The sequence below is a fragment of the Microtus oregoni genome, unplaced genomic scaffold, assembly GCF_018167655.1.
Source record: "Microtus oregoni isolate MIOR12 unplaced genomic scaffold, Mior012 000012F_ref0000307, whole genome shotgun sequence".
NCBI lineage: Eukaryota > Metazoa > Chordata > Mammalia > Rodentia > Cricetidae > Microtus > Microtus oregoni.
In genome coordinates this window covers 10,495,806-10,521,054 of record NW_024543071.1, presented here as the reverse complement: position 1 = coordinate 10,521,054, position 25,249 = coordinate 10,495,806, and the positions used below count along the sequence as shown (strand labels likewise).

General features: G+C 40.5%; 1 protein-coding gene across 6 annotated transcripts in view; it reads right to left on the bottom strand.

Annotated features, from left to right (window-relative positions):
- Window positions 1–25,249, bottom strand: part of Sorcs1 (sortilin related VPS10 domain containing receptor 1) — a 507,727-nt gene that overhangs the window by 310,048 nt on the left and 172,430 nt on the right. For all 6 annotated transcript variants that reach the window (XM_041661119.1, XM_041661120.1, XM_041661121.1 and 3 more), the window contains exon 2: window positions 12,715–12,782. In XM_041661119.1, the coding sequence (XP_041517053.1) occupies window positions 12,715–12,782 (68 nt within the window). The remainder of the gene's footprint in view (window positions 1–12,714; window positions 12,783–25,249) is intronic.

Below are 25,249 nucleotides of genomic sequence, written 5' to 3'. Positions count from 1 at the left end.
ATCATGGGACAGCCTCCTGCTGTTTTCATGGACAGCACATTGTGAATAAGGGAAATGCTGAAGAATGATTTTGGCTGAAGAATAAGGATAAGGTATTTTGTGGAGTTGTGTTTGTCACACTCTGCACCCAGCAAACTCTTTGTAGACAGCACAGTCCATCGAAACGGGCTGCTAACCGACAGCTTTCTCCTGCTTGCCGTCCTATTTATTAACTAACATTAGTTACTTTGAAAACAGATCTACAAGCTAAGTTAAGAGCAAGAAGACAAAGAAACAGTTGATTGAAGATAAATGCACCACAAATTCTGGACCTATTTGCCAGTAAGAAAGGAAAAAAGGGGTTAGATTCTTCCTACGCCGCAGGAATGCTCACAAGACTTCCTGTTTCCAGCAGTCTCTGAAAAGCACGGGGTTTGCTATCTGACAGTTACACACTGGGAGTAATCTCACACTGAAATGATGTGTCAATCAGATCAGCAGCCAGTAGGTCCCTGATTTATAGGGCAGGAAATTCCATCCACCTCCGTCCTCACTGATAAATGCATACTATCAGATTACTATATTTGAAAAGTTTATTATTATTTTGAAAATTGTATGATATTCTTGAAATATCTTGAGAGAACCCCCTAAGGTTTAAAAAAGAAGAGAAAGGAATAGAGGGGAGAAGGGAAGGAAGAAATGGATAGATGATAGATAGATAGATAGATAGATAGATAGATAGATAGATAGACAGATTCATAGGTGGATAGGTAGATAGATAGACGACAAACTGACTGAGATAGCACTGTGCTGAATGAAGCAGATTCTCTTCTGTCAGCTGATAGTTCTCATGATACTAAGCATTTGGCACCAGACCCCTCACCTTGAGCACCTTGAAGCACTACTGCTACCCCAGCACATTACTAGAATCTTAAGTTGCTACCGAGCTTTGTCACTGGTGACAAAGCAAAGGTACATACGTGCTCTTCTTTCGACTGACAGCTATCATTCTCCCCAGTTCCACTCTGTGTGTCTGTCTACTCCCTAGCACCTTAGTGAGACACGGGGACTAAAGAGAAATGAAAATTATAACAACTGAAGAAAAATAAACCAACACGATTCCAAGAGATCCAGACAATACTTTCTTCTAAGGGCACTCTCAGCAAACAGACAACATGAGTCTGTCTTCGACATTCTCTGTAGATCATAAGTTCCTGTTCAAGATGAGCCATCTCCTAATAGCAGTGGCCTTTTAACAGGTTTGTTACAACAGTATCACAAAAGAAATGCATAAATATTTGTCACCAATTCAAGCTACTGTTTAGATACTGCATCAACACTCCAGATGCTACAGCCTGACTACAGAGAGCTGTGATTGAAACAGTCTAAACTGGAGCTTCGCAAATCTTTTCCATTAATAACTTCCATCTATCCTGATTTACATGGTTGTTTTCTGTCACTGTAAAGGGATCTAAGTTTATGGTTTACATGGACAGGCACATTTAAGGAGGGAATGCAAAAGGAATTACACGCTTATTGTGGGTAATACATTGACATGCGTGTTAATGTCGAACGTCTTAGCTATGACAAATGGAAAGATGGCAGAACATATACTCGGGAACCTGGATGCCGGAAGCAAATAATTAGCCATATGTGTGAGCAGCGAAGCTGAACAAACACCGGGAGAACAGTGGGGCAGTGTTTATCCGTTTGCTGTGTCTTTTGCATATTAAAATCACAAGTGTTGCTTGTGAACTCTTATCATTGCGGTTCATCTAAAAGATTGGATTTGGTTAATTTTGGGTAGATTCACACACACATACTGTTTAAAAATGCTACCCAGGTGACTCTATTGTATGCAGGATGGAAAGTCACTGAGTATGAGATCCTAAGCCTACTGTCAGGCCTAAGATCAACAGGTGATAGGTGTTGATTCATTATAGTGAGCTATTGAGTACCACTATGTGATCAGCACTGTTCTCTGCTCTGATTATACTCGGCAAGGAAATTGCAAGCTAAATACTCCCAAGGGTTCTACTTCCCAGTGGTTTACAGAGACACCAACACAAGTATCGGTGGGCCCCACTACAGCAGAATAAACTACCAAGCAGACATATTTACTCTCTGTCCTTCTAATGGTAACTAATATCTGAGACCGTCTCCCCAACTTTCAGCATGTTGACCCTACACACATGCCAGAGATCTGTAACAGCTGGAAGTGAGGGAAGAATTTCTGTAACATCCACTTCTAAGTGAAAGCGAGACTGGCAGCTGGTGTTTACTCCTCTTTACCTCGACAATCAGAGGTCCCATATTTCGGTTGTTTGTATCTTGAATAAATTATCATGTTTATGACACTTTTTAACAGCTATAACCTGCATAGTGGAATTATTATTTCCAGTATAATATTTAAAATTTATGGTTCAGAGATAAGCTAGCTTAGTGGAGGCAACTCTGCTGTTCACCAGTCCGCTGGCTCTGAAATGCTATACTTTTACCTGCGAAGCCACAATGAGTCAGCTTGTCTGCCTCAGTACACCATCAATTATCCCTTAATATATTGTAGTGGATGCTTGTAATATAAAAATCCCAAAGAAGTAGGAACACTCATGCTCTTTCCATTGATGTTGCAAAATATAATGGGGAATCTGTTATAAATAAGGCAGACCTTTGGGTAACAACACATATTTGCGATGTTGGAGCTAGGTCAAAAATCATTTTTTCTAATCTGAGTTCGTCTAGCGCAGTGATTCTCAACCTGTGAGTCCCAACCCCTCTGAGGTCACATATCAGGCATGCTGCGTATTTACAATACGATTCATAACAGTAGCAAAATTACAGTTATGGCATTGTAGTAAATTAACTTCAGGATTGGGAAGTCACCAAAATATGAGGAACTGTGTTAAAGGGTCGTGGCATTTGGTTGAGAACTACTGGTCTAAATAATATTTTTGTATAAATGAAGAACCCACAGTTATAAACATGAGACAACTTTCCAGAGGTTAGACAAGCAAGGGTAGCAGTAAGATTTGGATCTCTATCTACATTCACACAGCCTCGGCATGCACAGATTATGCTATTTCAAAGGACTCATCAGTGTAGCGATCATTTCAGGAGGTTTACTGTTTAGATTTTATTTCCAAAAGTATGCGGGAAACTCAAGTAGGTAAAGCAATTTCCATTTTCAATTTCTAACCTTTCTGCAACATACTTTGAAATGTAAAAATTAAACTGAAGAACTAGCAGCCTGTAACCTCAATCCTTTTGAATAAACGCTCCTTATTGCCATCAGACTGGAGAGTATCTGAATGCCAGCCATTATTTCCTATCACCTGAGAAGCTGCAAAGTGATCTCTGCAATACAGGAGAGAGAGATAACTGCTCTTGAACACCGACTCATCGTTGGAAACCACACTTGCTTCTGCTCCCGTCTTTGAGTTGGCCTCAAGCCAACACCTTGTTTTGCATTTGGCACGTAGCTCTTTACAGAAATTTCCCCTCCTTGTTTCCACCTGGGTCTCAGCAGGAATTTCATCGGCGTTCAGTTATATGATTTCCTAAGGCAAAGCCACAGAGTGGCTGCTCACTCACGTCTCTAGGATCCTATAACCAATAAACAGAAATCGGAGAAGGAGCATAGAAAAGAGGCACTCAAGTCGAGATAGGAGCTGGATTTGTTAGAAAGTCACAGGGTAACTTTTTTCTTTAACTCAGTCGATTTCACTGAGTGAGTAGGTTGGCTCACATGTCTTCAGGCCCTGTGTAGGTGAACCCCAATTCTAAATTTGATAGCATTTAGAATTGTCACGGAAACAAGCCTTTCCATACATCTGTGAGGGATTTTCTAGATTAGGTAAACTGAAAAGGAAAAGTAGAATCCAAATGTGAGCAATACCAATTCATGGCTGGGTACCAGGTTAAACGCAAAGTGGAAAGAGAGCTGAGATTGGCAATCATAGGTCTCCACTATTTGACTGTGCCTGTCTCTTGGCACCCTGACTCCTGTGCCACGATGGACTGTACTCTATGTGTGTGAGCCATAAAGCCACCCTTCTTTTGTCAAGCTGCTTTTATTGCTATTGTGTCACAGCAGCAAGGCAAGGACTGCATCCTGGGGTCATGAAAGGAGAAGCCCCTGGAGCATTCTAGAAATGAAGACTGCTCACATGTAAGGAGGCCTTGCTGTTCATCTGGACTTAGAGTACATTTTCTCACAGAGCAAACCTATATGGGCCAATGTCTTCATGAGCAAATGGAAGTTGAAAGCATAGATCTGGTTCAGGGATTTCCTAAACACTGATTTCCTTTAGAGATCAGCTATGCCTCTGTGATAGAATTTAAACACAAGGCATAGCAGAAAGCTGTACCTTCGTTCTCTTGAGTAGAAGCTTCAAAAGTGTCATTGACTATGACACACCACTCAATGCTAAAAGCCCCATGGGAAACTAAAATAGAAGTCAGTAGAAAACGTCCTCACAAAATAATCCACCAGCTAATCTTCATGGCCACAACAGTTCTGATAAATCAATCACCTGGCTAAACACACAGAAGTTGCATCAAATCTTAAGTGAGCATGCTGTATCTCTTTACCAAAGAAACTAAATTATCAGCAAAAAGATGCCAAGAAATGATAACATTAACAAAAACTGGACAAGATTAAACAGTTACCGCAATCTATTTTTGTCATACTGACAAAGAATCTACAAGGGAATCATGTCCAATGGTGAAGGCCTGTAGTCTCAATCACTTGGGAGAAGGAGGTGGGAGGATAAGGCTTGTGGGGCTATGGAATTGTTTCAAGATGATCCTTGTCCGTTTAGGAAGAAAGTGTTTCATGTAGATTTTTAAAATTTATCCATGTTAACTAAGCAAAAGAAAAATAATGGAAAGAGCAAAAAAAAGGGCCACGGAGATGGTTCAGGGGTATAGTGCTGGTGTAGAATACAGAAAGATCTGAATTCAACCTTCCTGTTTCAAAAGAAAGAAAGAAAGAAAGAAAGAAAGAAAGAAAGAGAAAGAAAAGACGCCATATAGATTCTTCTGGGCAGCACTGTTTCTGGTGCATCTAGGGACTAAGGACTGACAGATAATACCAACTCAAAGAAGAAAGTAGGGCCTAGGATATTCAGGGACAAGGACCCCAAACCCAGGCTCTTTCTGCTCTGGTCTACGAAACTCATATGTAACCCATAGCTTGACATTTATAGCTACTTTGCTAACTATACCTTTTCCCTACCCATTCTACAGTAGGTTTAATATGAGAATTGTTCCCAATTTTCACTGTGAATATTTCCCACAGAGCTGTATCTAGAGTACATGTGGAATCTGTATAACAATTAATCTTCAGCCCACAATGACCTGGGACCCTCATGTTGGTGAGGACAGAGAAACCAATCAGCACTATTATAAAATCAACGGCCTCGGGTATTCCATACTGCTTGAACTTTAGGAAGGAGCTGACTTCACCTCCCCAGCCTCAATCCCACATGCTTCCTCATGACTAACTGTATCCTATGTTTCAACTGTTCTATGAACGAATAACCAAGGAACCATTTGAGGGTAAAACTCTACCAGCTGCAAACACTATATAACCCTAACACAAACAAGCAAAGCATCAAGGACAAGCAGAGTCCGTGAGTTCATATGTAACCTCAGACCCACAGCACCATCCTGTAATCTCTGGAAAGCTGAAAAGAGAGTATCATGTCGAGGCCAGCAGCAGCAGCCATAGTTACGCTGTGTCAGAAAAATTACAGTTGCCAAGGCTGTACTGTCCACAATAGCCCACTGCTGCCTGACGGAAGCTGTAGCAATGTTCATGCTTTCTACAACCCTAAATAGAAAATGTCTCCATGCAAATGCAATTTAGAAGAACTTTCTTTCTTTCTTTCTTTCTTTCTTTCTTTCTTTCTTTCTGAGGTCAAAAGTGACAGATTTCCAACTGGAGGAGAATAGTAACAGAGTGATCAGGAATGACACAGAGATGATGTGAAATGATGAGAAATTAAGTAAGAAAATTATGATGCAATAAATTCCAGGAACTTTCCAAAGGTTTCCAAACAAAATATTTCTTGTTTTGATGAAAACAACTTTATTCTCTACCTCAAATCATGGTTAATACAAGTGTGTGGTCAATTCAAAGGCTGTGTGTTTAGATCAGAATAATGAATACAAAGTTCCCAGCTGCTCTGAATGGGCAAAGGCAGACTTTTGTGGTAGCATCTTACCTTTTGCTAACTCCAAAGAGTTAAAGCAGAGTTCACCTAGGCTCAGTTCAGCGTTGGTATTTGAAAGTGCAATGAAGCAGGACATTTAAAGATAATTTTTTTTCAAAAGCTCTTAAATCTTGGTCCCTAAAAATGCTGGCAGAAATAAATACACATTTTACAGAAAACAAAACAAAACAAACAGTCCTGCGCGTTTCATAAATTGATTGCATCTCTTGTTTCTGCAACCTAAGAAGTCATGATCCCGTGTAATCAGATTGTTTGAAGCCAATAAACCAAGGGTGATGACCTTGTTCACAACCCAGCAGGAGAAAGAAAGGAAGCCACGCTGAGGGATAACTCTTCAGCGCACCATTTCTCTTGGCAAAGAGGAGGGCAGAGCGAAAGTGCTTGGCTTGTTGCATAGTTGAGCAGTATATTAGCAACTTCAGCTGAATTAAAAAGGGGTTTTCTAAAGTTCTCTGGTTGTTCAGCCCTCTTCCTTGTTGTCCTGTGATACACACAGCTCAGCCCAGCACCACTGCTTGCAGGCTCCACTGCTGGCCTGGCTGCTCACCTGAGGTGAGAGTACAGCCTGGGGTAGTTGTGATAAGGAACCAACAGACATTGGCTACATTTGTACCTAAACAGTCCTTGAATGCTAGCTGTGTACATTTGCCTTCCCTTTACATTGTATTAGCTTCCAGCACCCATGGGGGTATAGGTGTAGTCACACAGCGTGACAGCGTCAATTACATGCTGAGATTAAATTAATATCTGTCTCCTCACACATGTGCACTGACAATAAATTAAAACAACCTGACATTTGAATAAATGAACTTCTGGAAACCTTTGATTTCCCATGATATATAAGATGGAGCAGTTTTATATCAGTTAATTAAATCCACACATGACAAAGATGATTTTTCAACAAAATATTTCTCCAATAAATTCATCAAAATGCTGATTATGCTATAAAACAAGAATAGTACTTGGTGCTGGGATACATTGGTAAAGGAGGTAATATGAAACTTCCTAACTTTCAGAAACGGTAAGACATGTCCAGAAAATAGCAGTCTAAAGGAAACTAGATGTGGAACAAAAATGAATTTGCATATAACCGATGCTTTCTTGTCTGGGGTTAAGGGAGAGCTAGGACAAGAAATGTTTCCTGTGAGTTCAAAGCCTGGGATCAGGAGCTAGCATGTCTGGGTCAAGTATGTGGATGGAAGTTTATGTTCAGCCCAGTCCCACAGCCGTTCAGTACCAAGGAAACACACAGAGGCTCATATTAATTATAAACTGCTTTGCCGATTTGATCAGGCTTCTTATCAACTAGCCCTTACAACATAAATTAATCCATAAATCTGAAATCTGATCTATGTTTAACCACGTGCCTTGGTAGCTTTTCTCAGTGAGGCGTTCTCAAGCTGCTTCCTCCGCTATTGCTTATCGTCCTGATGACCTTATGCTGGTTACTTCTTCTGTGCATCAGTTTCCTCATACATGATAGTAGTACAAGGCTAGAGCCAATCTTCTGAATTGTTTGGAGGGACATGTAATACAAGGGAAGTAAAAAAAACAAAAAAACAATAAAGATCATCTAAGCTTATCTGAGACTCCAAAAAAAAAAAAAAAAAAAAGCTCCCTTGGAGAAAATATAATTTTGCTTTCCAAGTAGGTATCTATTGCAAATAAATTCTTAATTAGGGGTAGAATTTTGTGTTCACTTCCCCTTCTCAGTTCTGTAATTGTATACTGCTTAAACCTGTGTAGGTCCTTGTGATTACTGCCATGGTCTCTTGGTTCATATGTATACATTATACATACAATACACTTGATCATATTTATCCCACTCCCTACTACTTCCTGTAACTCTTCCCAGATCCTCCTTCCATACCATTTCCCAAGCCAGTCTTATGTTTAATAACCTACTTAGTTCAGTTTGCTGCCTAGCTCCACACAAATGTGGGGCCATCTACTAGAGCATGCTTCATCTACCAGGGATTCCATCCCTAAAGACAACCCATTCTCTCCCTTTTAACAACTCTTCATCTAAGCCATTTATTAATATATTGTTTCTAAGAAAAACAGACTTCATTGATACTTAGTATGAGCCATTTTATTTTTGTAGGGGAGGGCAACAAAGAGGAAACTAAGACATAATGAGGTTATTCACCATTAAGTCTCTCTAACAACTGTCTAGATAAAAAAAAAAAGCATGAGTCCATGCTTAGGTGGCTGCATGGCTTTTGGGACATCATGGCAAAGAGAATGTGGTGTACTGAAGCTGCATTCTTGGCAGTGCCCACAAATCAGGGAGAGAGGAAAAGAGAACAGGGAAAAATATATAAAAACCTTCAACCAGTGACTTCTGTACTCAGCTAGGGACCGACTCCTCAGAGTTCATTGTGCTTTGACCCTCTCTACAGATTATCCCAGAGTCCATATGATACAAGCATCTCATAGTACCAGCACTAGCTGGAGCAATCCCACCAGACATGAGCCTGTGGAGACATTTTATATACACACTGTCATACACGGCCACCATCTGCTTTTATTAACTAGAGTGGAAATAGACAAAAATCCTAATATCTTGTGCACAGCTTTATTTTGCACTTACCATGCTTCTATCTACACAGAGTACCTACTTCTGATTAGATTTTGAATTGTTTCTTGAATTGAATGATATCAATAGACATCTGACAACAATTAGAAGACAAAGACACATGATACACCATGGCATTAATGAAGAAGAGGCAATTTTCTTTGTATGATTCGAAAAGCAGTCCACAAGACCTTCGATCAAAAGCTGTAAAGATCCTCAATATCATACTTATTAGAATGTACTGGGAGAAAAACACGGTGGAAAACAAATATTGAAACCCTTCGAACCTAGTGAAATCCTAAAGACATTTGCATTCAGCTATTGCTACTGGATATATTATTCCAGCATTCTTGGGATGTAGTCCAGATACTTACTTATATTATAATGCAGGTTTTTGTATAGTGAAGGCATTTTTAGAACGCCTTGGGACTTTGCAGTGATCAAGCTATGAAAATATAAGGACAGGCCTACAAGTCTGTTTTTAAGTACTATAGATCATAACTAAAATTGACTAAATGAGACTAAAGAGACATCAGAAAGGTAAACAAGAGCCAGGCACATGCACGTTAAGAAAACAGACTGATGAGTGTCCACTCTGTATAATCACACAGCCACTCAGGAAGCTCTTGAATTTCCCCATCCCTCACTTCTCTCTTGTGGAAACTGGAGATACTAACAGGAATGATTTTATTGGGTGGGTTCAATAATAAATACACAGAGAACATTTCCTGCTCCTCAGAAAGCATTTCTTGAGTTAGTTTAACTCAATATGCGTATTCCACATATTGGAGCACTTGCAACTTGGACTCATCTTTAAATGTGTTAGTTTGGATATATACCCATGATTTACTCCCAAGTGAAAGAAAATAGACTGCCAGAGTGGAGGAAATAAACACTTCTACAGCCATAAGCAAGAAAACACACAAAATTATTTCTAGTTGAATATATTGATTAACACTTAAATTGGGCCCCAAACATTGAACAAAACCATCGGCTACTGTTAATAACGCCAACGCCAAGAAGGCTGGACCTGTGTGGAAAGTGCATGGTGTATTCAGACATTGCTGCATTAACTGGCTCATTATAATGAACACATACTACTTCCTTGATTTAGAAAATTACCAATTTAATCTTAATAAAGTAAGTGTGAAAGTCTCGGAGCCAAAGTCACTGCTGTGTGTTATAGATACGGCCTGAAAAGGAGAAGCTAGAAAACTGTGATGAATCCTGAATGCAAAGGGTGGGATAGAGATGTGTGAAATGGCAGCCCGCAGGCCTTCAGGTAGTAGTAGTGCACAGCAGCAAGCACAGAAACAAACCGCATCATTGGATGTGTATTAATACAGGAAATGCCCATACAGGGACATTGCCACACATCGTTTTTAGAGTGTGTACTTCCATTTCATAGCCTTTTATTTACAGCTGAGTAAAAACTAGGCTTGGTAGGAAAAAAACACTCTTCAAAGCAGGAAGTTAACAGTCTGACCCAAGACACTCTTCACTGCTCCCCTGGAGTGTCTGGAGTGGGAAGAGGAAATACCTTGCCATCCAGTGGTGGGACGTGAGATTCTGCTTTTGATCAGTCACCTGCAACAGTAAACCTCTCTGACAGAGGCCATGCTGGTGTGTGTACCTTTAAAGGTGCATGCTAGCATCTTCTTCAGAAGTGCCTGGGGCTTCCCCACTAGCTAAGCCCTCTCTCTCTGCAGAGGGCTGATTACCCTGGACACGAGAGGGGGAAGATTAATATATTTCTTCTTGGAGATACTAAGAGAGGGGAAAAATGAATATATTACTTCTTGGAGATACTGTATCCTGATTTGACATTTTTATTTATCCAAACCTTTAAGCTTATCTTGCTTCAAAGGGGAAAAGCGGCTTTCCCCACAAATCTCAAGGCTTAATCCACTATCAGCTAGAGTTGCTACTCAGGTGTGGTTAATTTTTCCGTGTCAGCTCACCCGGCCCCTCTCAGTTTGTTTCCCCCGAGCGAACAAAAAACACAAAACAAAATCAGCAACTTGCTCCGGGATTAAGGTGCAATCAATGGCAGCCCGAACAGGGAGTAAATCTCATTAATTGGGTACAATAGTAGCTTGTCATTCCTGTCTCATAGATCCAAAGAGCTGTAAGTCCTAAGGACTTCTGTACAAGGTCAGCTGGCTCTTGGCCCCCACCTACTCCAGTTCCCAGAGGGCCTCTGACACTTGACTCTGTGGTATTCAGCTGGTAGGATGTGAAACAATAAGGCTTAACTCAGGCTTTTGATCTGGTTGTTGAACATTTCTTAGTTGCTCAGTATTTTACAGAAGTAGAAAAATGTGCTGATAAGAATCTCAGTACTTAAAAAATCCTACTAAGTTATGCACGTATATTAATTATTAATCTCTGTGTGTATTATGCTTGATTATGTCTGTGGTAGGGCATGAACCGTGCTTGTGCTCTGTGGACAACACAGGTCAACTTACTGGATGCATCCTTGAGCACTCTCTGCCTTATTTCTTTAAAATAGAGTTTTTCCTGTACCTGGAGCTGACTTATTGGGTAGTCTGGATGCCTACCAAACTCTGGTAATGCTCCAGTCTCTGCTTCTAGCACTGTGATGGCAGGAGCCATTTTTACTTCATGAACCTCCCCACCCCAAGATTGGAAAAACCTACCCTTAATAGTCTCACCAGAGAGAAAGGAACAAGCTGACTTTGTATTTGAGTGGTCTAGTACCACCTTCTCCTGTGTGGTTCTGTGTATTTGCCACAGTGCAGGTAGGCCTTTGTGTGCAAATGCCCTCTACCTCTCTGAGACTAAGCTGTATGTCTCTTAATTGTCTACTCTATGGTTTGCACAGCTTATGACAGGTACACTGCATGGGCTTTTATTCTTGTGAATGCACACACTAGAATGCACACACTATCAGGAGACACAAATTTACTGAGTCATGAACATTCTGATCAAGGCTGACTGAATTTAAATAATGCACTAGGCGCTGGGCACTAAATGTGTTAAAGAATTTCATGATTATCAAGTCACCAACCAAAACAGCGAAGCTTTCGGGTACAGTGCTGAGCATTAGCCTTGCCCACCCCCCCCCCCTCAGTTTCACGTAGACAAAGCTGATGTCTCTCTGGGATTACAAGATGAGCTGGGAGTAACCATTCAGAGGCAGTGCTCTCCTGGATTTCAGGGCCTGGTGCAGGCATGGCCATCTGATATAGGCTGGCTAGAATGGTAACATTTAGAGGAACGAGAAAAAGGCACTCTATAGAAAACCCAAAGAAACAGTAAAGTAGATTGTATTGGGTTACTGAACATTTGTCTGTTGTTTTTTTTTTTTTTTAATTCAGACTGATAACACCCCCAAAACATCTTTGCTTATGAGATATTTTGTCTCTAAATGATTTGGATCCATTCATTTGACATAGTAGGTTCTTTTCACACAATTTGTATGTGTATGAAGTACAACATGAAGCCCTGAGATACAGGTATATGCACATACATATGTCTGTGGGCCTGCCTGTGTGCTGCTTGGGAACTGCAGGACCATGGACAGCAAACTGCGAAAGCCAACCCCTGACAGGAGATTGGCTCCTGCAGACTTGGAAACTGAGGTAAAGTTTTCTCCAATGGGAAACTCAGCACCTTTCTTCACAAGTTCCCAGATCAGTGAGAACCTTGGGAATCAAAACACATTAACAGTTAAGGAAGAGGGGAACACAACAGTCTCACTGACCACGAGAAGAAGGCATTTCTTCCGCCTGCCAAAAGACAAAGTCTATCCATCTCCACAGGAGACAGAATGAAAAGAAAGAAAGGCATGCACATAACCAGAAACCTTCCCACCAGGAAATGAGACTTCAAGAGACAGCACTAGCAGACACCAGGCTTAAACAATACAGTAATTAGAGACCTAATTTATCTACGTACCTCCAAAGTGAGCTCTCAGTGATGCTCCCAAGGTTATAGTCATACAACTTTGTCAAAATGAGAATCACCTGAAGGCAGAAGAAGAAATCATGGTTAGTCTCAAACAATTACAATCTCTTAGAACTGAAATGGCCCAGGGGAGGGCTTAGGATTCCTTTAATGGGCGCTTAACATAATTGAATAAATTGTTACTGCTTTTCAGCTGCAGAGGGCTGGCAGGCTGGTACTGAACTGCTCTGGCCTGATGCCCTGCCCACCATTTTTGGTGCTACTCCACAGACAGTGATGCCTATTTTGTCTGTGTATGACTTACCCTGGTGAGCTTAATATATTCTAGGAAGCTTACACAACTAACTGTCAAATATATACACTTCAAGTTAGCTCCTGAGTAAATACTTAGGAAAGGTCAGCGGTGAAGTTCCCAGCTCCCATAGCTGGGCCGCATGGTCCACCATCCTTGATTCCTGAACCTCAGTGTGCCCATCTGAGAGTGCCAATAAAGGGCAAGATGCTAACTCCTGGGGAACACTGATGTGAAGAATAAAAACAGATCATAACTACAAATTATGTAGAAATTAGCACGGGTGTCTTCAGTATTCGCTCCTTCCCTTTCTTCGTGAGTTTGATTAACTGTTTCTTCTGACTTCACACTGAGAGAGGAGATTCTATACCATAGAAGGGAAAAGCAAGGGCATTGTACCAAGACAGTTCTGGGACACATGATTCCTGAGACTTATAAAGTTGGGTATGGAAAAGCCTCCAAATTAGGAACAGGTTCCGAGAAAAACGGATCCTGAACAAATTCCTCTGCACTTCACAGAAAAAGGTCCCTTTGATTTGTTTCGTGTTCCCATCCCTACTTAGAGGAAATCAAACCACTTGGTTCACTTATTCAGAATTCAGGAAATATTAATTGATCATCCATAATATCCCCTCATTCTAGAGGAGAACACAGATAGCACAGTGAAGATTAGAGTCTGTGACCCAAACATTACAACATCAACAACAACAAAACTTCTCAGAGGCCTGATCCTTGCTTTTCAGTGCTCGTGACAGGCTAGGTCATCACAGCAGGTTGAGATGACAGCATCATTGGTACCTGTAGCCATGAATAGGCTCCACCTGACTTCCTGAAGTACCCAGGCCCCAGGGTACCTGTGGACACAGAGCAGCTCAACCTATTTCTACTTCTAATGACCGTTTTTTGTTTTGTTTTGTTTTGTTTTGTTTTGTTTTGTTTTCTGTCTGTTCAGTCTTTGGACAAGAGAAAGAGAGGAATTCATTGCTCCGTTCAGGGTAGTGTCCATGGTCTAGCCCTAGACCTTTTGGCCCTGCTATAATGTTTCCAACTCAGCAAAAAAAAAAAAAAAAAAAAAAAAAAAAAAAAAAAAAAAAAAAATTCACATCAATGTCCTGGATTTTCTCTGTAGGTCTCAGGATCAATTATAGCCACAGTAAGCACACAATGTTCTAACCTTGAATTCCGAGGCAGTGGCTGCCAGAGCGTGCTAAATACTTCCAAATTCCAGGTGACTGACACAGTGCCTCATTTAGGAAGCAGGAGCATCCGTGATTCTTAGCACTTCACAGAAAGCCAACTAGGACTCCTTTCTAGGAATTGGAAAGCTATGTTACCCAGAAGACGAACAGAGATCCCTGCAGTCCTGTCATCTAAGGCTGCTCTCTCCTGACCCGCAGTGTGTGCTGCCATCAATGATCTTTTCAGAACTCCCTTCTTCAGCAAGACTTGAGCATGTGTGAGGTGTGGGCACCCTGTGGGCACATCAGATGGCATGCCTGTGGTGGGGCATATGCTTAACAGATCCCTGTGCCAATTAAGTCACCCTCAGTGCTAAATTCCAATCACAGCCAGCCCAGGAACGCTGATCAGTGGCAGCAGGGTGGCTGTTTGTTTGAAGACAGAGAATCATGTGGCTCCATCCCAGGGTGATTTTGCCAAAGAGGCCTATAAATCCCCCACCAAGGAAATGGGGTGTGGGCAGAAAGTATTTCTAGGTAGTTGATCTTATGATACAACATAGCAGTAAACTAAATAATGAAGTTCAGATGGTCACGAACCATATCTCCCATTCAAGTGACAAGGGGCTTTGGAGGTGCCCAGGAGTAGGAACTCTTTAACCCCATGTGACACGGTGTGAGTCAGCCTGCCCGCACACACAGTGATTATTTGTTTCCCAGGGCAGGCAGGAACAATGGTGGAAATCTCTGTTCTGCTTCCTCTTGCTGGACTAGTGAAACTGACAATGCCCATGATGCGGGCTGCAGTTAATCACAGGAGAGTCATCCTTTGTAACGTTTCACGGCATAGCTGTTCAACCCAATCTAATCTCCCTGTTTTTAGAGCCAAAGCAAGACGGAAAGGCGACCTTCTACCCTTCACTTATGTGTTTAATCGATTACCCGAGGTCTCTCTTCCCTTCATTCTCCCCCATGGCTGTACACATTACTCAGCCTTCACTCCTGGGCAGCTGAGAGATGCAACGTTCTGTCGGAGCTCTGATGTTGTTTATTAGTGAGTTACTGCTCGCTTCTGATTAGTGGTGCTATTCAACAAAATCCTCATATGTTAAAGGGGTCACAGCTCAATTCGCTGCTCCAAAGTGAGGATAAGTTGAAAACCCAATAGTGATAGTATCCTGGTATTATCACATTACAGCTTTATATATTTTCACATATTAAAGAAATCAACAGAACTGTGGTAAAATTTGTTTAAATAATATATAACTCATCATTTATTTTCATTGAACAAATAATTTTCATGTATAGGTTTTCTTAGTTCAAAAATATGACAATTTTAAGTTTAATGGAAGCAAGGGTATTTTCATTTCTCTGTGTGTGTGTCTTTCTGAGTATATGTATGTGTGTGTGTTATATGCATGTGCTCATGTAGAGGCATGTGTGTGTGTATGAGAGGGGAGGCCTGGAAAGATGCAATATTAGGTTTCTTGCTTTATCATTTTACATCTCATAATTTGAGACAGAGTCTCCCAGTAAAGCAGGACTGCACTGATTCTACCAGATTGGCTGGACAATGATCTCCAGGGATGTGCTGTCTCTGCTTCCGTGTGCTGGGGTTACAGATACGAGCCACTACACCTGGTTTTGTCGTGAGTGTTGGGACTCGAATCTCAGGTTGTCCTCATGTTTAAACAACCAGAACACTTCTGGTAGGACCATCTTCCCCGTCCCTAGCAAGGTTATTTTGACAAACATACACCTACATGAAATAATGTCCATAAGCTTCCTATTTATTGCTATATGTTGATTTCATTGTACAGCGCCCAAATGCCCCTTTTTAAAACAGAAGACACTAATCCTGATGACAACCTTCATATGTTCCACTCCAAGTCAGAGAGTATGTTCAAATAGCTACGGCTATTCAAACGACTACATATACTAATAATAATACAAATGACTATGAACTGATAACCTTTACTTAACAGACTATCTACAACATCAGCATGAAGTTATACCTGGAACTTTCCACAGTAGCATATCAGAAGTGTCCTTTCTAACCAGTCTCAGAACTCCTGTTAGCACATGAAGTCTGCCTCTTGTTGTGAATTCTTCCTTTTTGTCACATTCTTGCCTTACAAAACCTTACTTGGTTCATACTTAAAGAAAATGTAGCGCCCACCTACTGAGTCATTGTGTGGCAGCCATCCATCCCTTACTACTCTGTATGAGAAAGGGTGATGTCTTTAAAGAAATGGGCAAAGGTTTTCTGCTTAGTGTAGAGATCAAGTCAGGCTGGGCCCCAGTGCAGCCCTTGTCCAGAGCCCTCCATGCTCCTTACTGAATAATTGTATCAATGCTGACCATTCAGTCTCTTGCATGAAGGTGAGGAATTGTCACTGAGGACTTTGTGACATAAAAATGCAATTCACTCCCTCAAAGCCTCAGCCCTTTTCTGCTTTGTATTACAAAACAAAGCGTTGGTAGATATAAATAGAGACACTAATATATGCATGACTAAACAGTCATGTCCCACTGTAAATTAGTAAAAGCCAGTTAAAATCCTTTTGTACCAAAATAGCTGGACAAGTGTTCTTTCTGAGTGTGCTTAAAATTAATTAATTTAATTGAAACAGGGTTGGTTAACACACACAAGTCTCTATTAGGTTAGGCAAGTTATTAGCCACATAACAACTTTGAATATGACAATTTTTTATTGTTACCATAAAATATAATTTAGAAACAAAACCCCAAGCATTTATAGAACCCTCAGATCAGCTTTTTGGGAATGCAATTTTGCATGGCATGTACTGGCCAATGACTAAGAGTCATAAAGCAGAGGCTGAAAATTCACTGTTCACCTTCTAAACAGCAGCACTGGAATTTTCTGCTTCTTTTATTAAGAGAAGAAAGTTTCCCCTCATCATTAACTAAATGAGGCATTCTAACCCCACGGGAAGGAAAATTGAATGCTATGAGTATGCCATGCATTTATCAGGACATTTGACTTGCCCACTAACCTTGACATACCTTCATCTGGGGAAACTTAGAAAATGGGGACATGCTACCATCTCTGATTTTTCTGCCCCTTCGCCAACTGCAGAATGCTCAATACTAAATGGAACGTATTTACTACATCCCGTCCTATAATCCTGGAACATTGTGGAAGACTGGGTAGAAACAGTGTAATAGAGCTGCTCTTACCTACAGGGCAACAATGTCTTTTGGACACAACAGGACTGTTGTGAAATATTAAAGATGTGTTACATTTGTTTATGCTGTGAAACATTTGTTTAATGATGCACAGATGTGTCAAATTCTTTTGATTTGTTTATTTATTAAAGATTTCTGCCTCTTCCTCGCCACCGCCTCCCATTTCCCTCCCCCTCCCCCATTAGTTTAACTCCATGGCACTGTATTACATTGCCTGTCTAAAACACCTGATTGATCTAATAAAGAGCTTAATGGCTAATAGCTCGGCAGGAGGAAGGATAGGCAGGGCTGGCTGGCAGAGAGAATAAATATGAGAAATCTGGGAAGAGAAGATTGAGGAGCAGGCAAAGAAGAAGGAGAGGAGGACAACAGGGGCCAGCCACCTGGCTTCACAACAAGCCATGTGATAAGAAGTAAAGAAAGGTATATAGAATAGAGAAAGGTAAAGGACCAGATGTAAAAGGTAGACAGAATAATTTAAGTTAATAAAAGATGGCTAAAACAAGACTCTGTGTATATTTATTTGGGACTGGGTGATGGGCTCCCAAAGAGTAAAGAGTAAAACAACAACAATAACAACATAGGGCCCTTGCACATTTGAACTCCCAGCAGCTGTGACAACATGCACAGCATGTAATCAAGCATAAGCCAGACCAAAATCTCAACATGGAGAGGGCATATGAACACAACGTTTTTTTTTTAAATTTATTATGTATACAATATTTTGTCTACATGTATTCCTGCAGGCCAGGGCACCAGACTTCATTACAGATGGTTGTGAGCCACCATGTGGTTGCTGGGAATTGAACTCAGGACCTTTGGAAGAGCAGGCAATACTCTTAACCGCTGAGCCATTTCTCCATCCCTGAACACAATGTTTCACCACTAACACAGCAGCTGTTGACAGCTGTGGGCTGCTGGCGGAGGGGCAGTTCTCTCTAAGAGGATAGCCTGCGATAAGTCAACTACAAGCCAGTAGAAGGCCATACATCTATAAAGAGCAGGGCAGCATATATTGGCCATAATGGTGTGGGGTGGAGGGGGAAGAAGACAAAGTTGGAGGGATAGGAAAAGAGGGATGGAACTTCAAAATGATGGGGCTAGAACAGCAAATATGATCAAAATAAGTTGTTTTAAATTCTGAAAGAACTAGTTTAATATTTATTAAAACCTGTAGCAGCTTAAATGAAGGCAGACAGAAATTGTAATAATATATACAGCTTTAATTGGGAAAGAGACTTACAGAACCAGAGGTTCCAGAGGAGAACAGGAAAGCAGAAGGGGCGGGGGAGAGCACACCAACAATATTTATTTAGTAAAAAATATCCTCAGGCGACCCCGCCCTACAAGCAAGGTGATTGGCTGGGGCTACCCCTACAAAAACCTAAGAAGATGAAAACACCAGAAAAGAAAATGGAAATAAAACTATTTATTTTTCCAGTTGCTAATAATTTACATTCTTTTTCTCTCTCTCTATGGATCCAACTATGAAACTAATCTCAAGGGAAATGAACTGTGTCTCAGGCTCCTAAAGAGCGAGCCATCTGTGCCACAAGATCCTAAAGTCTTTTCTCTGATGTTCAGGAGCAATTCTGCTGTAGGAAGTCTTACAGTCAGCCCGTGGTTATCTGCCCACCGGGGCGTGGCCTCTTATACTATATAAGCTGATATAGAACATGCCTCTGCTCTCTTTCCCGTTGCTGGATTCGGCTTCTGTTCTCCGTTCAGGCAGAGAATTCCGATTTGTGAGTTTACCCCTAAATAAATAACCATCTATTTCTCAATTCTGAGCTAGTGTGGGATTTCTTTTAAGCGTCCTTCCACACTATTCAGAGGATGGCAGGATCTTAGTCTACAAAGCAACATAACTCGGGTTTGGACAGGCAGGTGTTTCCATAATTATGGCACCAGAGGAGGACTACAAAGCTCAACCAAACTGATGAAAAGTATCTCTGTCTCCTGAGGTCGGCCATTGTCTGCCTCTGGTGAGAAAGAACAAGTCTAACAGAGGATGTTAACAGGCTGGGACAAGAATGAAGTTAGTGAGCTCCCTCTCCCTCATCAGCTTCTAGTGGGCCTGCAGGTTTCTTCGTCATCTAGCTAAAAAGGCTATCTCTCTGCTTACTCTAACAGCTTGCTAGAGAACATTTGGGTGGAAGCAAGACCAAAGCCAATGCAGGGACAAAGAACTATAAAGAGTATCAAGAGATCTGGAGTTTGAACAGTTGGGTAAAAAATAGGTGTTCTGGTTTGGGTTACTTTCTTTGTCCTCCAAATTTAGTAAAAGAAAGCAAAATAAGCATGCTGCCTTCCTTTGAAATATGCGTGCTCCAGATTGTATCTTTGGTTCAGCAAGTACTTATCCAACTTTTCAACTCAGACATATTTTGGGGGGAGCTGTGAATCCTTTAAGATTCTGACCTGATAAAAATCTATAGGGCACAAAACAATGAATAGAAGTTTAATGATATCATTGATCTTTTACGAATCCTAAAGGGGTAAGAAAATCGAGAATGAGAACTTATGTAATTCCAGGAAAATAAGAGTTTAGTTCAGAAGAAAGAACATTAAGCTTGAAAATTTTACACATTTAACTCAGTCAACACTCTGTAAGGCTTGCTAAAAGCCAGGAACAAAGAAAACCATGTGCTGTGAAGAAGCAGGGAGGGGAATGAGGGTTGGTACCAGTCCCTAGAGACTTACAGCCTGGAAACAAAAGAGAAAAAAGTTGATAATGGGGCCATGAGAAAAAAACTACACCCATACCTTTCAGAAAGCAAGCAAAAGAGGTGTCATCAGCGATGAGCCTACAGAAAAGGAGACATTCCATGAGTGCATGTAATGTGGTCAGAGATGAAAGGATGGAGATACTGTCTTTTAAGGAAAAAGAGCCTAAATATGGTAGCATAGGGGCTGCAAAGTCCAGAGAGCTTTGACAGAAACTCAGGTTTCCCTACAGCTCAGAGGATAAGGAGGCATGTACACAATGTCAGCAAAGAGATGGTCTCTGGCTCCTCCCGGAGAGCCTCAAGCATTTGCTTAGCTGTGCTCTTTACTGGAAAGGGGAAGCATTTGTGACTCAGCACCAGTTCTGGAGATCTGAGCTAACCACAATATCCCAGAGATTGCCTTTAGCCCAAAAGCCAGATCCCTACAATCCACCCAAGGGAAATTCTGTCATTTCTTATAGAAGGAGGCCCAGAGTTGGTACAATTCCAGAAGTAACTCAACATGCAATGACATCAGACCCAAGTGATGATCACCTGTTCTCTTCAACAAGGGCAAGCCTTGGCAGTCTTTACTTTCATATCGACAGGAGGCCACAACACTTCCTCACTCTCAGGTTATGCCACATACAGCAGATTAAAAGGGGGGCTTTCGTATTCCATAATACATTTTCCTTTTGTTGTTTTATTGATTTTTAGCTATGGAGTTTATTAGATTTCCATCACTGACAATGTCCAAAGCATTGCTGTAATGCAGACAAATTTGGTTCTGCCCATAGGTTGAAGGTTTCATTTCAAGGTCAGTTGGCCTCACTGTTGTGTGTCAGCAGTGACAAGGAACACTATCATGGCCGTGAATCCGCATGGAACAAAGCTGTCTACCTAATGCAAACCAGTAAGTAAAAAGAGAGGTGGGGCCAGCATCTCAATATTCCCTTCAAGACAGGAACCTTCATCCACCGTCTTTCCAACTAAGCCCCACTCTAAGAACCTCTTAAAGGTTCTACCACTGTCTGTAGCAAACAGAGGCTGAGACCAAACCTGTCATTTATGTTCCTTTGAGGGACATTTAGGATCCAGGCTATTAGAGAAAGAAACCTCTTTCATGCAACTTCCTCCTAGCAAATTCCTTCCCCTTTCATTGGTAGAGATAAAGCTGTAAGCCCAAACCATGGATGTGATAGAGACTTGGGAAATGAGCAGCAGGTAGCTTCAGTTCTGTGGTATGAAATGAATTCTGCCAACCATGAACTTAACAGGAGTTAAGTTACTTGCTGAGTAACATCTAGGATGTGATCTTTGGTGATTCACTTGACTGCCAAACTGAAATCTCTTATCAATATTGAAAGCTTATTCCACATGCAAACAAATTTCAATGTTAGTGATATCTTAAGTAATTATCTGACTTCTTGATGTGGAAAGTAAGGCCCAGAAAAGTTTAAATCTGAACTAGTAACTGGGGAGCAGGTTAAAGATGACATTCAGGGTCCTAACAACTGTGTGCAACTGTTCATTGAGTATGACCATTGAAGGAGCAGCGTGGGAAGTCACTGAGGTGCCCTCTCTGTCTGATCTGTCAAAATAATTTATACAAAGCCATGCACTGTCACACATGGTGACAGTCATAATTTCCATCTGTTTTGCATATGCTTTCCTTTATGTAGTTCTGGAAAATATATTTCTTATAATAGAAAGGTACAAGATTAAAATCTTTATTGACTTCAAGAAAATGGCATGTAAGAACTTTGTGTTTCATTTTATCATTTGTGTGTGTGTGTGTGTGTGTGTGTGTGTGTGTGTGTGTGTCTGTGTCTGTGTAATTTTGACCATGAATATAAAAGCCAGGACCTTGCGTATATCATATTACTTAGCTAAAACCCCAATGCTTTTTGAGTCATTTTAAACATAATTTTATCTTTAAACTTCTGGAATTCTAATTAAGTCCCCTCTGTTGTTCTTTCATTTAACTTCCTGGAGAACCCGGCTGACAGCAGATCAAGGACTTCCAATGGTGAATGAGCATAAACTTTTTGCAGACTCCAGCAGATTATTTGATGCTATCATTATCTTGGAAGGTGAAAATGAAGGTGTAATTGCACCATCTTTTGACCAATCAAAAGAAATAAGAATCAATAATGGCTAAACAGCATTAAGGTGCTCCCCCAAAGCCCAAAGGGGACATAAAGGTTGTATATACACATACACACACATACACACACACACACACACACACACACACCACACACCACACACTTCCCTTAAAGGAGTCAGTCAAAAATAGTTTGGCATATGCAAACACAATCAGAGAACTAAAAAAAAAAAATCTAAAAATCATTAAAAAGAGGGAATTGAATGCAAAAAGCACTTAAAATATTTTTTATTTTTGCCTCTGGAATTTATTTAATCCCCAAATGACCTTTATGTTTTGTGGCAGGCCCCACACAATTTAGGGTAATGTTTATCTATGTAATATCCTCTGCATGACTCTGAGATTAAGCGAGTCAAACCACTACTACATCTCCTCTAGGGAACTCAAAAGACAAGACAACCCACAGTGATGCTGTGGAGACAGGGATGAGCACAAGGCACAGAGCAATCTGCGGCATGTGAATAGCCCTTGGGTGAAGTGCAGAAACTTTATCAGTAAATTTTCCATGCTTTTTCTATGAATCTGTTCCCCTGCTGAACTGGAGGTCATCAGCAGCTAAGACTTAAGGCAACAGGCCCACCCCCAACAGCTATGGAGTTATCCTAGATAATACCACATACAAAAAATCAGCCCTGGCTCAGGGCACAAACACCCCCTTCAGTCTGCTGACCAGCAAGAGAACATTTGCAATAACAGACAATTAGAACCTAATCCTGAAATAAGATCTTTATATTTAGCAGACAAAACAATCCAAGCTTATCAAATCCATTCGACCTAAGTTGCTTTTTGAAATAAATCTTTCAAAAGAGAGCATTAATGATATTCCCCACATTGAGGGATGACTCAAAGGCATACTGTCCCTCCAAATTCTATTGATGTTACCATACCAAACAAGGTAATCTGATGGACATTAGCACTGCATTTCTTCCTCCTCATCTTCTGCTATAGGATAATGAGAAGCAATGTCAAAACCATATGCATCTATCAAGAGAGTAATGTTAACTATAATATTCTTCTTTCTTCTCTTTGTGACTCACTCTATCCAAATGATATTCTGTGTAGCATCCTCTGCCTTGAGCCAGGATAAGGGAGATGCTAAAACAGATGATATTCGCATTAAAAAAGAGCAAAATGTTTCCACAAGAACAAAGTCAAAAAATGTAGCAAAATGAAGCAATTATATTGACTATGAAGGAAATGCATTTTTAAAGCACTGATGCTCTACACACGGATAATACTATGTAAAATAAATTAAATAGCCAAAAGATATGCAAAGGCAAGTCTTGAAGATATAAATATAATTTGGTCTGAAGAACAAAGAAAAAAACCGGCAAGTTAATGTGCTGTTTGGGGACTATGATTACTGAAAGCTATGTGGACTATCCTACCTTAAACTACAAACTACATGTCCTGACCTTTCCTTCCTGTTCCCTTGCTGCTTAGAAGGGAAGGGAAACAATAACCAATGTATCTTTCTTGAAGTCAATTCCTGTTCTTATGTTGAGGGGAAGATAATACTCAACATGCATCTTGCATTTATATGAAACTTTAAGAAATTAATAAATCATATAAAATTTAAGTCACTTGGTACTTAGGTGCAAACCACAGACTACAGATCACTTTATCCAAAAGACAATAAGAGAATAGTCCTTGAATCCTTTTCTCTCTGAGAAGTCATTAGTAAAGAGAAACAGACACAAGGAAAGAGAAAGGCCAATTTTTTAAGTCAGAGGGTATAGACAAAAGGGATGTAAGCACTGGACATATTCTCCCAACTTTCTGGTGCAACGGTCTGAGAAGGACAGATTTATTGGTTCTTAATTCATTCTCTTTCAGAATCATACATTCTAAATATTAAGCTTCTTCTTGTGTAGCTCATACACAAAAAAGACACCATTGGGTAGCAAACTGCATGTTAGCGATAAATGGTCCCTCTGTTCTTTGGATTCCTATGACTAACATTTAACACCACAGAACAGAGTAAAACTTTCCTTCTCTGCCTCCCCATCTTGGTTTTACACTGTTATACACAGATCTAAAGAATCAATTATAAAAGATAATATTTTCCGAAATAGTACAAGAAGTAAGTAAATAAAAATACGCATATAATGATGATCCAAGTATCAGGATAAGAATGACATGAGGATATTGGAATAAAAATGAAAATAATACTAGATCATATATACATGTGTATATATATATATCATATGCTATGCTTCTATTGTACTTTTAAATGTAATTCTATTTGCTATAGATTACAGAGAGAAAGCATCAAGAGTAAAAGATCAGAGATTAGCCAGATCAGATAAAACTACAGCATTCCCTTTCATAAGGGAAAAATTGAAGGTGAGAAAGGTAGAAAGCATTGGACACACTTAGAAACAATGTGTTAAGTTCACTTTCCTGAGTGCATAAGGAAAGACCAGCGTGATCTACAGAGTGAGTTCCGAGATGGGCTCCAAAGCTACACAGAGAAACCCTGTCTCAAAGTAGAAACAGAAAAAGACATAAAACAATTTTATTTTATTTTTTTTAAGATTGGAAAGTCTATCTAAGTATGACATTTGACAAATCATGTAGGTCATGTGTTTAGAAGACCCAGTTACTGAATGGGGGATATAAAAAAGTAAAGGGTAATCTCCATATACTACTACACACTGATTTGTTACATAAGTTGGGGGTTTGTATGCATAAGACTGGGGACAGATCTTATTTAGGACATTGGGCGAAACAGATAGGCTTATAACAGCATCAGTCATAGACAAGGGATGATGTGGGATTCCCCTCTGTACGTTGTGATTATCATTGGTTAACAAAGAAAGTAATTGGGGCCTATAGCAGAGCTATAGGGGAACAGAGCTGGGGGGGAGGGAACTAAACTGAATGCTGGGAGAAAGGAGGTGGAGTCAGAGAGAAGCCATGTAGACCACCAGAGTCAGATGAAACTTTAGTAAGCCACAGCCATGTGGCG